The following is a 13,923-nucleotide window of genomic DNA, read 5'->3' on the forward strand; positions in this document are numbered from 1 at the left end:
AGCGCGACAACAGCGCATGTTAGTTTAACCCTTGCTTAGCTTGTGTGGATAAAGCTACTACGATTAGCATAAGCATTGCCTGTTAAATAAGTAACGGTAGATTGTTGTCATCAAGATTGAGAACTTTAACAAAGCCTGACTTGGTCCAGAGCAGGTCCTGGTCTAATGTAGAAAGAGGAACCTGTCCATTGAAAAGCATTTTACTGTCTTTTAGCAATTTTTGATTGACTTCTATTTAAAGTTTTATTCAGAGGATTTAAGAAACACACCTGACAATACAGTGCAATCCAAACACTAGCATGTGCTTCTTCTTTTTTTTTGCAAGTATTTCAAACAATATTTTATGTTCCCACTCAAGTCACCCCTTTGTTACATCCATATCATCTACATCCATGAAGCACTTACCAAAAATAACCCCATAGGCATTTTTTTGAGTTTTTTTCTTTAAAGTCTAATACAATAAATCTAAGCAGCATAACATAAATGAGAATAGAACAGAATAAAGTAAATTGAAATAACTTTTTTGTCAACTGAGCAGGAAATTTGGGTTCGGTTCACCAAATACATAGAACATCGAGAAAGGGGACAAACAGAGCAGGAAAAAATGACACAGGAAAAAGTCCCCTTCTTCAAATGTGTGGCTTCCAACTTCATCACTCTGTTGAGTTAATGAATACATAAAAATACTGCTAATAAATACACAAATACATAAATCAGTTTTAAGTAACTTAGAGTAGTCCACTGGAGATGCTGCTGCATGTGCAATACTGCTCTCTGGTGGATAAAATAAATGCAAACGCATGCAGCAAAGTAATTGTGCAACAACGGGGTTCAGGGACGCCGGGTGCAGACTATTTCCTGGCGGTGTGGTATTAAAAATCCATTAGCTGATCCTATATCTTAATAAAACGACTTTATCGTCAGAGTACGGTCCTGTTCTGAAACAGTGAGCGTATTCGTGGCGTCTTGTCACTGGAAACTGTGTTTGTGTACGTGGTCATGAATGGTCTGGAGTTGTCAGACTTTACTAGAAGGGGAAGAACAGCTGTTAAATCTGGCACCAGCAGCCCCCAGCAGGCTGCTTTCATGACAAACCAGAGGAGCAGAAGAAGACTGTAGCAACGCCTTGAATCCAAAAAACAAAAAACAAAACCCAAACATGACCGAACCTGTGAGGTAAGTGGTGTAAAACTTGACCATGCCATCATAGAAGCCTGAGGAGTTTGCATTACCTGACACTTTAAAATTACCTTGCAGAACCTTGTGGCTGGAGTTTGACATTTGAATGGCATTTTGGTGCATGCTACCCCTCACCAGCTATTTCATACTTCTACTTCCTGTTATTCCACTCACTTTTATGTGTTACTGGTCACCACGAAGCTCCGAGCCCTACTTTCTGCAGTGTTTTATATGTCATGTGGATGAATTTGCCCTCCTGCTCTAACAGCAAATGTCCCAGTCTAAAAATAGAAGGGTTCAGTGACTGGTGAGAATACAAGCTCACAAGATGTTTAACATTTATTTTAACAAGTGTGACATTTGTAGTCTGACACTTTTATCTCATTACTTTCTATTATCCAGAGCTGCCCCAGAGACACAGGCTAAATCCCTGGCCTTCCGCTCTCAAAAAGAGATGTTTGAAAAGATGGAGGAATCTTTTAAAGTCTGTGTGTGTTGTGAGAAGAGGCCAGATCAGTTTTCAAACCCACAAAGCCTGAAACGTTGTTCCCGGTAAGCTTTTATCTCATAGGAGTTGTGTTGTTTCTTCATTAGTACTTTACCATAACAGCCGTCTCTTTGCACAGGTGTCTAAATGTGTATTACTGCTGCCAAGAGTGTCAGAAAAACGACTGGCCCAAGCACAAGAAGCTCTGCCCAAAGCTGCGCCTGGCCGCCATCGACCGAGTTGTGGAATGGCTCGTGTTCAAAAGTAAGCGTGAAAGAGAAATGACCAGCACTTTCTGGATCTGTGCTCTATTAACTCTTTTGTATCCCCGTCACCAGGAGATCTTCCGTTCCCCACAGAGAAATGGTCAAAGCCCCAGTCAGAGGTAAAAGGCTGGGATGATTGGCTCGCCATGCAGGGAGACCTCTCAACTCGCCTCAACCCCATTTTAACTGGGACAAACATGAAAGATCTGTGGACCAATGCTGGCAGGCCTCGACCTGACGATGAGGACTTGAAGCAGTCTCTGTGGAGGGTTAGCAGCGAGTTCTTCTCCAGGCCTCTAACCATTGCCTGGGGGATGAGGGTATTCGGCCTGAACCCTCACTCAAAACCTCTCACCATTCATCTGGTCGGAGCTGGCCAGACTGAGACGTTGGGCGCCAGACTGACGGACTATGATGAGCTGAATAAAATGTTCCCTGGACACCAGGGTATAGAGGTGGTCATGGTGGGACCAGAGGTGGTGGACGGCCCCATCATGAGGCCTCCTCTCAGGGCGTTCGGCCCGAGGCAGAGGGTCTTCATCAGCGCCTATAAGGGTCTGTACCACGTGTTCTGGGAGGAGGTGGTAGAGAAAGACGAGGCGGCCAAGCCAGACCTGGTGGTTGGATTTAATCCTGGTGAGGAATTTTCAGCTAATAATGTAGTTGTCAACCTATTAATCTTATTATTGAGCTTTTTATGGCTCCATGCTCTCAACAGTCATGTGCTGGAGACATGTTTTCAGGTCGTTCATCCGACCTACCCATCCATCCATCCATCCATCCATTTATTTTTATACTATTTATCTGTCAAGGGTCGCGGGGGCTGGAGTCTATCCTAGCTGCCTTTGGGCGAGAGGTGAGGTTCACCCTGGACGAGTCGGGTCGTCCATCCCGTTCTTGTTAATGCAGCAGCTCAGGGATACTTTGAGGGTCCTCAGATTTGGAACAAATGTCCTCTGGGACGGGTGGATGAACTGGAAAAATGATTGTAGTCGCAGATCAAGGTCACCATCACCTGACATGAATGTGACATCTCTGCCATGCCTTGATAAAACTTATTACATTTTGCACAAATATCTACTGACTCTAGAGGATGAACTACAAATATTTTGGTGTTCAAAGGTCTATGTAACCTCGCATGTATGCGATATTTTTCCCACTCTCGGTACTGCGACATCTCAGCAACAGATTGGAGTCGTTTCTTTAAATTTGCCGCAAATATCCACTGGGACTAGAGGATGAATCGAAAAGATTTTGATGTCAAATATCAAGGTCATGGTGACAGGCACACATCGCGGTGGCATACAAGATCCAGTGCGTTATTTCTTTCATTACCTCATTTCTGTATTTTCCTCCTTTGTTAAGGGTTTGATGCCAGTCAAGGCCTGGACGAGGGTTGGCTTCCAACGCTTCTGCTTCTCAGGGATTATGAGATTCCTTCTATTTTTACTGCTCTCAGGTCAGAGTTTTTAAAAGAAAATTAGTGAATTAGAAATTGACAAAAATCAAAACACCTCTTGAAATGATGTTCCGTATGTATGACTAAAGGTTAAAAATCACTGTTCGCTCCGATATCATATTTGATGTAACGTTCATTTATAATTTCGGGATTATTCTTCTGTATGTTAGGGCTTGAAACCAAATATATGAAAAAATGTAGTAACAAATGAACTTGGCTGATTCTTTAGCATCAACTGCCTGTGAATGTATTCGTAAAACGTTATGCAATGGCCGCTGATGCTTGCTGTGCTCCATCCACAGTGAGACGGAGATGACCTACTCCCTGCAGATCCTGCTTGAGCTGGAGATGGACATGAAGGGAAGTGGAGCCAACCCTTTTGCATCCCTGAAACCAGAAGCCGTGGGCTTGTGTGCCAACAAGCTTCTCGTCTACTGCAACTCTCACTACTTCTGTTTTCAGGGTTTGTTGGAGACGGTGGAGTTTGAGGAACAAGAGGAGGCCTGAAGGGCTTCCATATTAAAACACACACTTACACACATATAACTGAAACTGAGATTTTTCCATGAAATATTAAAGTATTTATTGTCTCGGTTGTTTCACATAATTTAATGTGTATTAAGTTATTAAGTAACAGCGGTAAGATTATCATTAAAAGTGCAGCACCATTTTATTGCAGTAATATTTGCTTTGCATTAACCTTTACTATTTGTTTCATGTAACGGAATTCCTGAAATGTAAAGTTCTTCTGTCACGGCGCTATTGCTGGGCTAGCAGAGAATCTTCAAAAAGTAGTACCAACGGTAAAATGCCACATTTTACTATACAAAGGATCAGTTACCATATATGATACACTCCTATTTATTTTCGTTTGGTAAATCAAATGGAATTTCATCATGAAGTTGCATTTATTTTCTAATAACTTTTGAACATTATTGCGCAGTCTCTGTTAATGAGCAGATGAACCCAAATGTTGACAGCAACTTTTGTGCGCAAATGACACATTATAATTTGAAATTCTGAAAAAAATCTTTTAAATTGGATCTTTCTCAGGAAAAAGAAAAAAGGATTTTCCGTACGACCACATCAAGAATAAAATTAATCAGAAGCAATAAAGCAGAACACATTAATTTGGAGTAGACAGTTTCCAGCCATCCTCTTCCACTTATCTTGTTAATTGGCGCGGGGGGGGGGGCTGGAGCCTATCCCAGCAATTACGGGCGAAAGACGGGGTTCACTCTGAACAAGTCGCCAATTCACCACAGGGCCAAAATAGAGAGACAAAACAACCATTCACACTCACATTCATACCTATGGTCAATTTAGTTTATCCAATCAGCCTAATCCCCAATTGCATGTCTTTGGACTGTGGGAGGAACCCGGAGCACCCGGAGAGAACCCACGCAGGAACAGGGAGAACATTCAAACTCCCGTGCCCGAGCCGGGACTCGAAGCCGGAACCTTGCTGTGAGGCCACAGTGCTAACCACTGCACCACTGTGCAGCCGGAGTAGACATTTTCAAATATCATATTCAACTTCCACAATTTTTATGTATCATTAGATTTGTAACCCCAAACTAGCATGTTCAACCCTGTGAGGAAGGGAGCCTGAGGGCTAGAGCTCAAGGAAAATAACTTTGATAAGCGTTTCTGCACGGACACACATAGCTGTAGTACTGCCCTTTTCTTTGCCAAACGCGATAGAGTTTCATTCAAAAAACACTAGAAGTATAGTTTTTGTAGTAGTTGTTGTTGTTTTTTGGGGGTCAAAATGTATTTACTGTAGTTCCAGATTTGATTAATTCCTGGGTAAGTTTTTCGTGTTGGCGCTTGTTTCTCGGGGGAAGGTAAATAGAAAGCACAAAGAGGAAGTTGTTGTCATCTGTTGTCATCTGGCACAGCTAGCCTCACATAGTGAGAAATATGTCCCGACGTTTCTCCCTCTAATGCCGTGGACGTTTAAAACCAACTCTGGAGGAAGCCGTTGCCTTGTTAGAACTTTATTTAGTTGTAATGATAATCTCATTTTCCTGGGCTATTTATTTTATATTCGTGTCGAAACCAATGTATGGGAAAAACTAGCTAACCCAACGTTAGCTATGGGTCGATGACACAGACTGCAGTAAAAGTTTGACGGCCAGCTTTAGTGAAGCGGAGCGAAGTCAAATGGATTTCTCTAAATTTCTGGACGATGATTTTGATGTGAAAGACTGGGTGAATGGAGCTTTCAAGGTGGTGCAGAAGGACGCCCCAGGGAAGGCGGACACACACGCAGCTACGCTGGTCATGAAGCTGCAGCTCTTCATCCAGGAAGTCAACAATGCTATCGAGGGTCAGTAGTTATACTGCATAGAAACACTTTAGCAGAATGTTTAACCCACGATACGAAATGTCCTCGAAGTTTACATCTTTCATATAATTAGCTATGACGTAAATAGCATTAACATCTGTCAGTAAAACAATTATCTGGTGAGCGTAACTTGTCATGTCAGCTCTGTTCTACTTGTAGAACAACATATTTTAAAGAAATGTAAAAACCCGTAAAACCCCTGTGGAAACAGATTTATGAAATAGTTGTTGTGGGTGGTGGCAACTGAAAAAACACAATAGAAACTCTCCATTTTTTTAATGCTTGTTTTATTCTTTTAAAAAATATTCCTATACAAGATGTAGCATTATAATTGCTTAATTATATCACAGTAAGGATCAAGTTCTGGTTTCTGTCATTTGAGCACTCTTGTAGCATTGTAAATTCAATATTTTTTTTGCTTTAAATGGTTTCATGACACTCTCAAAACATTTGTTGATGTCATTTGTCAGAAGTTGGATAATCAGTTATTTTTGTAAACAAAAAATTAATGGATTAATTGATAGTGAAAATGATCTCCAATTATATCAGCTGGTAAGCATAAATGGACAGTATTACAGACATCAAATGTTGAGAAAGCCCTTATTAGATCTAACTTTTTGTATATAATCTTAGTTGATACATACAGAAATATGATGACAGTGAAAATATGTCGCATATTGAGAGAACAATGCCATTTTTTTCCACCTGTTATACTTGAATTCATAGGTGTCAGTTAGGCATAGTCTAGGGGTTAAACTAAAGGTACAATAATAATAAATGAATTAAAACTCTGCCAGTAACTGGGAAGTTTTCATTGTCAAGCATTGTTAATATATGTGTGTGTGTGTGTGTGTGTGTGTGTGTGTGTGTGTGTGTGTGTGTGTGTGTGTGTGTAGAGAGCAGTAATCAGGCCCTCCAGAATATGCCCCGAGTGCTGCGAGATGTGGAGGCTTTGAAACAGGAAGCTTCCTTTCTAAAGGAGCAGATGGTCCTGGTCAAAGAGGACATCAAGAAGTTTGAGCAGGACACTGTGCAGTCTATGCAGGTCAGTTGCATTACTGGGATGTAACTACACTTTAGACTACATGCATTATTTATATTATGAAAATAGAAAGTGTTGCAGTGATAGTCAATGCTATAGAACCCACATTATCTTAAGAGTGGAATCGATTATTTGTTATAATATTGTCATCATCTGTGGTCGCCTGACCACGAGAGAGCAGATTGCGAAACGATGATGAAATCCTCCCTCCGATCGTCACCTTGTTTTCTCTGCTCATTGATTGATGTAAAACTCTTTACGCAAAGAATTTGTTCAGATATCACCAGAGGAACTGAATGAGAAATTTACTTGGATGATCTTTCCTCTGCTTGGTGTGCGTGGGTACGTGGGTGTGTTGCATTGACATTATTCATCAGGTCCTGGTGGAAATCGATCAAGTGAAGAGTCGCATGCAGCAGGCAGCAGAGGCACTGCAGGAGGCCGACAAATGGAGCACACTGAGCGCCGACATTGAGGAGACCTTTAAAACACAGGTACAACAAGATGGAAATACCACCGGAATGCTTTTAAATTGTGTTTTATACATTAAAAACTAATTTTGTTTGAGATGTGTTGAAAGCTTGACGGACTACTATTAGACTAATCACTATTTTAATCATATTTGAACGACAGTGCATACAGCGTCATTTCAAATATTTCTGTTCATCCCAGGATCTTGCGGTGATATCATCCAAGCTAACCAGCATGCAGAACAGCCTGGCCATGCTGGTGGACACACCTGACTACTCAGAGAAGTGTGTCCACCTGGAGGCTCTGAAAAATAGACTGGAAGCGCTGGCCAGCCCCCAAATAGTAGCGACATTTAATTCCATGTCCATAGGTAAGAGTGCAGCAGAGAGAGGGAGAATTGTGTCAGGATGCCCACCTCTTCACTGAGTGATTGTTCTACCCTCATGGTTTGTTCCCTGCAGAACAAGCCAAACTGTTTGTTAAAGTCTTCTCCGAGATCGACAGAATGCCACAGCTCCTGGCCTACTACTACAAGTGTCATAAGGTTTGTCTTGGTCATTCTTTAATGATTAATTCATCAGTCAGTGAATGAATGAACGAATGAATGAATGCATGTGTGTCTCTCAACGTCTCCAGGGCCAGTTAGTGAACGTGTGGCAAGAACTCTCTCAGAGCGAGCTCAGTCTGAATCAACAGCTCTCTGAGTTCTACGACACGTTGCTGTCCACGTGGCACGACCAGCTGCAGTGGAGCAGCCAGGTCAGACACACACACACACACACACACACACACACACACACACACACACACACACACACACACACCACATCGCACCACACCACACCACACCACACTGTGACAAGATACACACTTGTATCAGTTTCTGTTCTGACTTCAATTGTTGTTTAATGTTTTGCAACAAATTTGATCCACGTTTCTATATTACTATATTACTGATACTTCAATATCCACCAGGTGTTCAAGAACCCGTATGAGGTGGTGACAGTGTTGCTGATCCAGACGCTGGGCGCCATGGTGCCCTCCATCCCGGTGTGCCTGAGTACAGCTATTGAGCGGGTGGCCCAGGAGGAGCGTCTCGACACCCTGTTGGAGCTCCACCACACTACCTTCACTTTCGGACACAGCTTGGAGGCTGCCATGATGCCACACCTGGGTGTGTTTAAAAAAAAAAAAAAAAAAGCAAAGGAACCAAAAACCAGAACATTTCGACTCTTGTCAGTGAGTTAAATCCCCCCAAACTGTGTCTGTGCTGTGTTCCCAGGTGAGAACAACCTGCTGAAGGTGAATGAGCTGGTCTGTGCGCTCTACGATCCCTACAAACCGTATCAGTTACAGTACGGAGATCTGGAGGAGGCTCATCTCCTCATCCAGATCAGCGCTGTACCCCTGGTGAGACATAAGACAATTTGACATTTTTGGTCACGTCAGCACTGTTGTGTCAACACCTCCTTATTCTCAACCGTCTTCAGGAGCACGGCGAGTTAATAGATTGTGTGGAGGAGCTGAGCCACTCTGTTGGGAAGCTGTTCAGCCTGGCGAGTGCCGCAGTGGACCGCTGTGTGAAGCTGAGCGATGGCCTGGCTGTGTGTGGCCTCTTGAAAGCTCTTAAAGCCCTCTTCACCAAGTAAATATCCTTTTAAATGCTTAATCTCTCCTCATTTTCTATATTTAGGGATGCCCTAACACTCTTCTTTTTTTTTCTAGGTACGTGTCGGACTTCTCTACAACGCTGCAGTCAGTCAGGAAGAAGTGTAAACTGGAGGACACGCCCACTTCCTCTGTGTTCCAGGAGGACTGGGCAGCATTCCAGAACTCAGTCAGGTTTGTGGTTTTACTAACAATTTTGCATAATTCAAAAGAGAAAAAAAAAAATCAATGATGCATATAATATTCATATGCTCTGTTCTACAGAATCATTTCCACCTGTGGAGAGTTACTTAGACAGTGTGGAGCCTTTGAGCAGCAGCTGTCAAACAAGTAAGCGACACAGTCAGGGCCTCAGTTTCATAATGTCGTTCTTCTCTTTTACCTCGATCTCAAATTATCTGGGCGAATGTTTTTCTATCTAATAATCAGTTTCAAATATACGAATAAAATCCCCCCCCCCCCTTTACCAGGAGCCCTGGAATTACTTTATTGAATTAAGATATCGTGCTAAAGTTCCTTTATTTCAGTAATTCAACTTAGAAGATGAAACTCGTATTTTTTTAGACTCATAACATGCAATGCGAGATATTTCAAGCCTTTATTTGTTCTAATCTTTATGGTTATGGCTTACAGTGTATTTTAGTGTAGTTACTGAAATAAAAGGAACTTTTGCATGACATTCTAATTTTTTTGTCAGCAATTGGCTCACCAAACTGTCTGTGACTGATGTTGTTTGAAGATGATTTTTTTTTTAGAGCTAATAAATAATTTACATTTTTCTATGCTTTCTGAACCCGTACTTTTCCATATTCTTCAACCAGAAGAACCAGAAAAAAAACAACACGATTTCCCTCATTAAAAGTGAGCTTCAACTTGAAAGCATTTCAAAGCCCATAAGATGGCGACCACCAGCCTACCCATGGACCAGTGGTTGAGAAACTGCGCAAATTCTCTGTAATGATTCGATCTTTCCTATAGGATCCTGGGCACGGCAGGTAAATACTTGTCGGAGTCCTACAGCCCACGCAGCCTGGCAGGTATCCAGGAGGCTAGCTTAGCGGAGAGGAAGGGCGCCACCAAGAACCCCTGGCAGGAGTATAACTATCTCCAGAGAGGCAGCATGGCTGAATACAGCAGCCTGATGGAGTTCCTCTACTCATTAAAGGTACTAGCAGGGTCATGTGTGGGATTAAAATAACGCCGCTGATAAGTTCTGAATACTCATTCTTATCGTCACCATTGTCCTGCAGGAGAAAGGCACCGGGAACTCCAGTCTGTTAGCTGAACCCAGATCAGCTCTGACCAGACTCAATCAGCAGGCCAACCAGCTGGCCTTCGACTCTGTTTTCCTGCAGATCAAACACCAGCTCTGCTCCGTCTCCAAGATGGAGGTCAGCAAGTGTTAGAGTGATTGGCGGGTTTCAGGTGCTTTGCTGGTGGATTACGTGTGTGATGTGGCTTAGACGAGAACGGCACCATTAGAAACGGAACAGTATTTCCCTCGTGTTTAAAAAAAAAAAAAAAAAAAAAAACCCTGTATCCACACGATCCGCTTTGACAACTGAAAACGCTGTAGTATGCATGCCAGGCCACTAGTTGGCAGTGTAACTTTGTGATGACACACCATTGGAGAAGGCCGCAAATCTGCGCAGAAGGTGTTCTCCTACAGACCGGAGAGAACAAACGCACAAGAAGATGATGGCGGAAGCACATGGGCACCAAGTTGATAGTTGATTGCTTTGTTTGGATGAAAGAGCAGAAAAGAAAAACGCTACAAAAGTTGATCCTTTTATGCAAAAACTGCCAGCATGTAAACGGCCCCTAATTTAATCTCATTTTACTCTGTGACCTTTATGTGTTTCATTTGTGTGCAGAGTCAAGAGTCACCTGGTCTTGGGGAGAGCTACACAGAGGACCTGCCGACTTTCAGCCTGTCACCTCAAGAATACATCACAAACGTTAGTTCAGCCCGCATCATTTGAATAATCCCTGAGTCACGAGTGGTATCATACATTACTCTGAAGTAAATGATGCGTCTGCTGGCTTTTTCCCAGATCGGTCAATTCCTGATGTCTCTGCCACTCCACTTGGAACCGTTCGTAGCTCAGGAGGATCCGGCGCTGGAGTTGGCCCTGCATGCGGGGAAGCTGCCTTTCCCTCCAGAGCAAGGCAACCAACCTGATTCTCGTCTTTTTAAACCCTTTCTGTCCAATCGCCATTATATTTGCTTTCTCTGTCCTCTCCTCCCTCTGTGTTTTTCCCTACGGTGGCTGAGAAAACTCACCGCAACGCAAACGGCACGAAGCAAATAAAGAGGCCACAAAGCAAATAAAAATAAAAAAAACATGATGCTAATAAAAAAAAAAAAAAAAGCCACTATGGAAGTGCGCAGTCCAAGTCTATAATTGGTCGGGGTTGCTCTTATTCCTGACACACGGGCAGAAAGGAGACGGAGACAAATGTTGCTTTTATTAAACTTAGGTTTTAGAAATCCATGCGATTGTATGCAGTTCATGCAAAATGTATGTATTTATATCATTCCTCAAAAACAAAGTTTTATAAAAAGGAACTTTTTTTGGGTCCTCTTTCCCCGTGTCCCTCTGGGATAGTCGTCCCCAGAAACACTCACTGGCATTACGTGGCTTTGTATCTGTAGTGTGTCTTTTTCATCTGCTTTCTTTTTTATTTACATCATCTCATTTTTGCCTGCCTTGCGGTGTGTGCGTTGCGCTCGTACTTCGCCTGTAATTCCTCCTGCGTAGTTACCAGGCCCTTAAATTTTCGACCGGCTTCTCCTTTTTCCGTCCCATGTGGTGAAACGACTTGCGTTCTTCTCTCACAGGCGATGACCTTCCGGAGCTTGACAACACAGCGGACTACTGGCTGGGCTCCATCGCTCGGGCAACCATGCAGACGTACTGCGACGCCATCCTGCTCATCCCCCTACTGAGCACGCATTCCACCAAACAGCTGGCCACCGACATCGGTAAGTTAACCACACTGGTGGAAGAGTTCTCTGCTTCTGATGGCAGCCGAGCTGCCTGTCTATTCTTCTTAATATTCCAGATGAAGTGTTTAAATGCTCCGGAGTAGAGGGAATGTTCCTGTTCACAAGTTTACGGCATATAAGGAATACACCTATTCTTTACGTGTGGGGAAATAACACATACAATGAACCTACTCCGCTCCCGGTTTGTTGCCAGGCAACCTCCCGAATTTGTTTTCAATGCCTTAATAAACAAAAATACAAAGGCCTCACGGTTAAATGAACAAACAAATGGTGTCAAATTCAGTGTGCAGATGTAATTACATAAACACAACTACATGGATGTGTTAGAATTGGGCACCTTGACCTCGGGGTCGTCATGACAACATGTAAACATAAGAATCTCATCAGTGGCAGCTGCACAATTTCCTTCTCAGCCAAAGAATTGAAAATGTTGACTTGTGAGCTGAACTGCTGCAGATAAGTAAAAGATTTCTGATTATATCCTTCTGAATTTCTCAAGAATTTCGGATCAGGGACATCTCATATATTACATTTAATGTTTTCCTGTCTGATAATTGTACGATAATGACAGGCCCTCTGGTATTTTTTTTTTCCTTCCCTTTTTTTTGTTTTGTTTGAACAGAACGATGATAATTTGATGAGCAGCTTATCAGACTTGTGAATGAGTTGTAAAAATGTCCAAAAACACACAACAGTGATCTGATATGAAGTTGTTCTTACTAGTAACAATGAAAGGAAACAGTGGCCAGTATTAGATCAGTTACTATTAAAAGTCTTGACCTCTGTTCGCCCTTCACAGACTATCTGAGCAACGTGATGGACGCTCTGGGTCTGCAGCCTTCCCGTACCCTACAGCAGATCGTCACCCTGCTGAGAGCCAAACCAGAGGACTACAGACAGACCGCCAAACTGTTGCCACGACGACTAGCTTCCACCATCGCTGCCCTCCGGAGCATCGACTACTAAAACCGAGGAAGAGGAAACTGATGGATGTCAGGTTGAATGTGACATCACTAGCTGTTGCTTCACAAGTTACGTTCCCTCTTGTTTCCTTACTTCCTGCTTTGGATTTTCGACATTGCCGGATGCTCCTTTTGAACCAGGCATGGGATTTATGGGAATGTTAACACACTTCAGGTTGGTTCGGATGTTTGTTTGGATTTTTTTTTATACTGTTTACGTGTGACTTTAAATGATGTCTGACCGGTGAAAATGCCTTTGAGTCAAGCCAAAATGGTGAAAAGTCCTTTAAAAAAAAAAATTAAAAAAAATATATATAATAATAATCTTTCAGGGGTTGTATGAGAGCATTTGAAATGATTGATATATCAATTGATTTGTCATATAATGAATCTATCATATTAAATTATATTAAGGTGATATTTCCAACATGAGGTGATTAGTTTTCTGTTACTGAGCTTCATATTTCCTTTCTCGTTGCTGATGAAGGTTCTTTTTCTTTGTCTGTAGGACAAATCCTAGTTACCATGAGGGCATTTTTCCCGTGTATTTAATTAAATCTGTATATAAAACATTTGCATTAACACCGTTATGAGCCTGCTGTGTTACTCTTTGAGGTTGTAGTCACATTTTAAAAAGTCTCCAAGTCGTATTCTCACATCTGGAGAATGCTGCGGTTTTTTTTTTTTTAGGGGGGGTTGTTTCACCATTTAATGGGTTCCTTGAATTTATTTTCACCCTCAAACCATGAAAATGAGAACGTCTGTCACATTCAGCTCTCAGGGGAACACATGCAGACACAGGTAAGACTCTACAGTATGGGGGGGGGGGGGTGAAAAATAGCTGATACTTGAAGAAGCGTTGACATGATCATTCATGATTAAATTGAAGAGATGGTTTCCAACTCGTAAAGTGAAGATGTGCGCTCGCCCTGGGCTATTCATCATATTTAATCAAGATAATTTAGATGGAGTCCAACAATGAATCTCAATTTCGACTGAAATCACGATCTGTGAAATGTACGTTTAATA

The 13,923-nt window shown here is 42.3% G+C and overlaps 2 protein-coding genes across 2 annotated transcripts; both read left to right on the forward strand.

The window, feature by feature from the left end:
• The first annotated feature begins 1,093 nt into the window (after nucleotides 1–1,093).
• Nucleotides 1,094–3,925, forward strand: LOC147239540 (putative protein MSS51 homolog, mitochondrial). Its single transcript, XM_086195536.1, has 6 exons — nucleotides 1,094–1,176; nucleotides 1,582–1,731; nucleotides 1,806–1,930; nucleotides 2,005–2,568; nucleotides 3,298–3,391; nucleotides 3,694–3,925. The coding sequence occupies exons 1-6, from the start codon at nucleotides 1,160–1,162 to the stop codon at nucleotides 3,896–3,898; spliced, it is 1,155 nt and encodes a 384-aa protein (XP_086051662.1). The 5' UTR covers nucleotides 1,094–1,159; the 3' UTR covers nucleotides 3,899–3,925.
• A 1,245-nt stretch (nucleotides 3,926–5,170) lies between these two features.
• On the forward strand, nucleotides 5,171–13,478 carry cog7 (component of oligomeric golgi complex 7). Its single transcript, XM_086194626.1, has 17 exons — nucleotides 5,171–5,723; nucleotides 6,638–6,786; nucleotides 7,161–7,277; nucleotides 7,456–7,624; nucleotides 7,716–7,798; nucleotides 7,891–8,013; nucleotides 8,230–8,428; nucleotides 8,537–8,664; nucleotides 8,745–8,899; nucleotides 8,980–9,096; nucleotides 9,187–9,252; nucleotides 9,901–10,087; nucleotides 10,173–10,313; nucleotides 10,797–10,880; nucleotides 10,977–11,091; nucleotides 11,765–11,908; nucleotides 12,732–13,478. The coding sequence occupies exons 1-17, from the start codon at nucleotides 5,558–5,560 to the stop codon at nucleotides 12,896–12,898; spliced, it is 2,310 nt and encodes a 769-aa protein (XP_086050752.1). The 5' UTR covers nucleotides 5,171–5,557; the 3' UTR covers nucleotides 12,899–13,478.
• The last annotated feature ends 445 nt before the right edge of the window (nucleotides 13,479–13,923 follow it).

The sequence above is a fragment of the Aulostomus chinensis genome, chromosome 23, assembly GCF_037954235.1.
Source record: "Aulostomus chinensis isolate RoL2024-O1b breed Wild chromosome 23, RoL_Achi_v1.0, whole genome shotgun sequence".
Classification (NCBI taxonomy): Eukaryota; Metazoa; Chordata; class Actinopteri; order Syngnathiformes; family Aulostomidae; genus Aulostomus; species Aulostomus chinensis.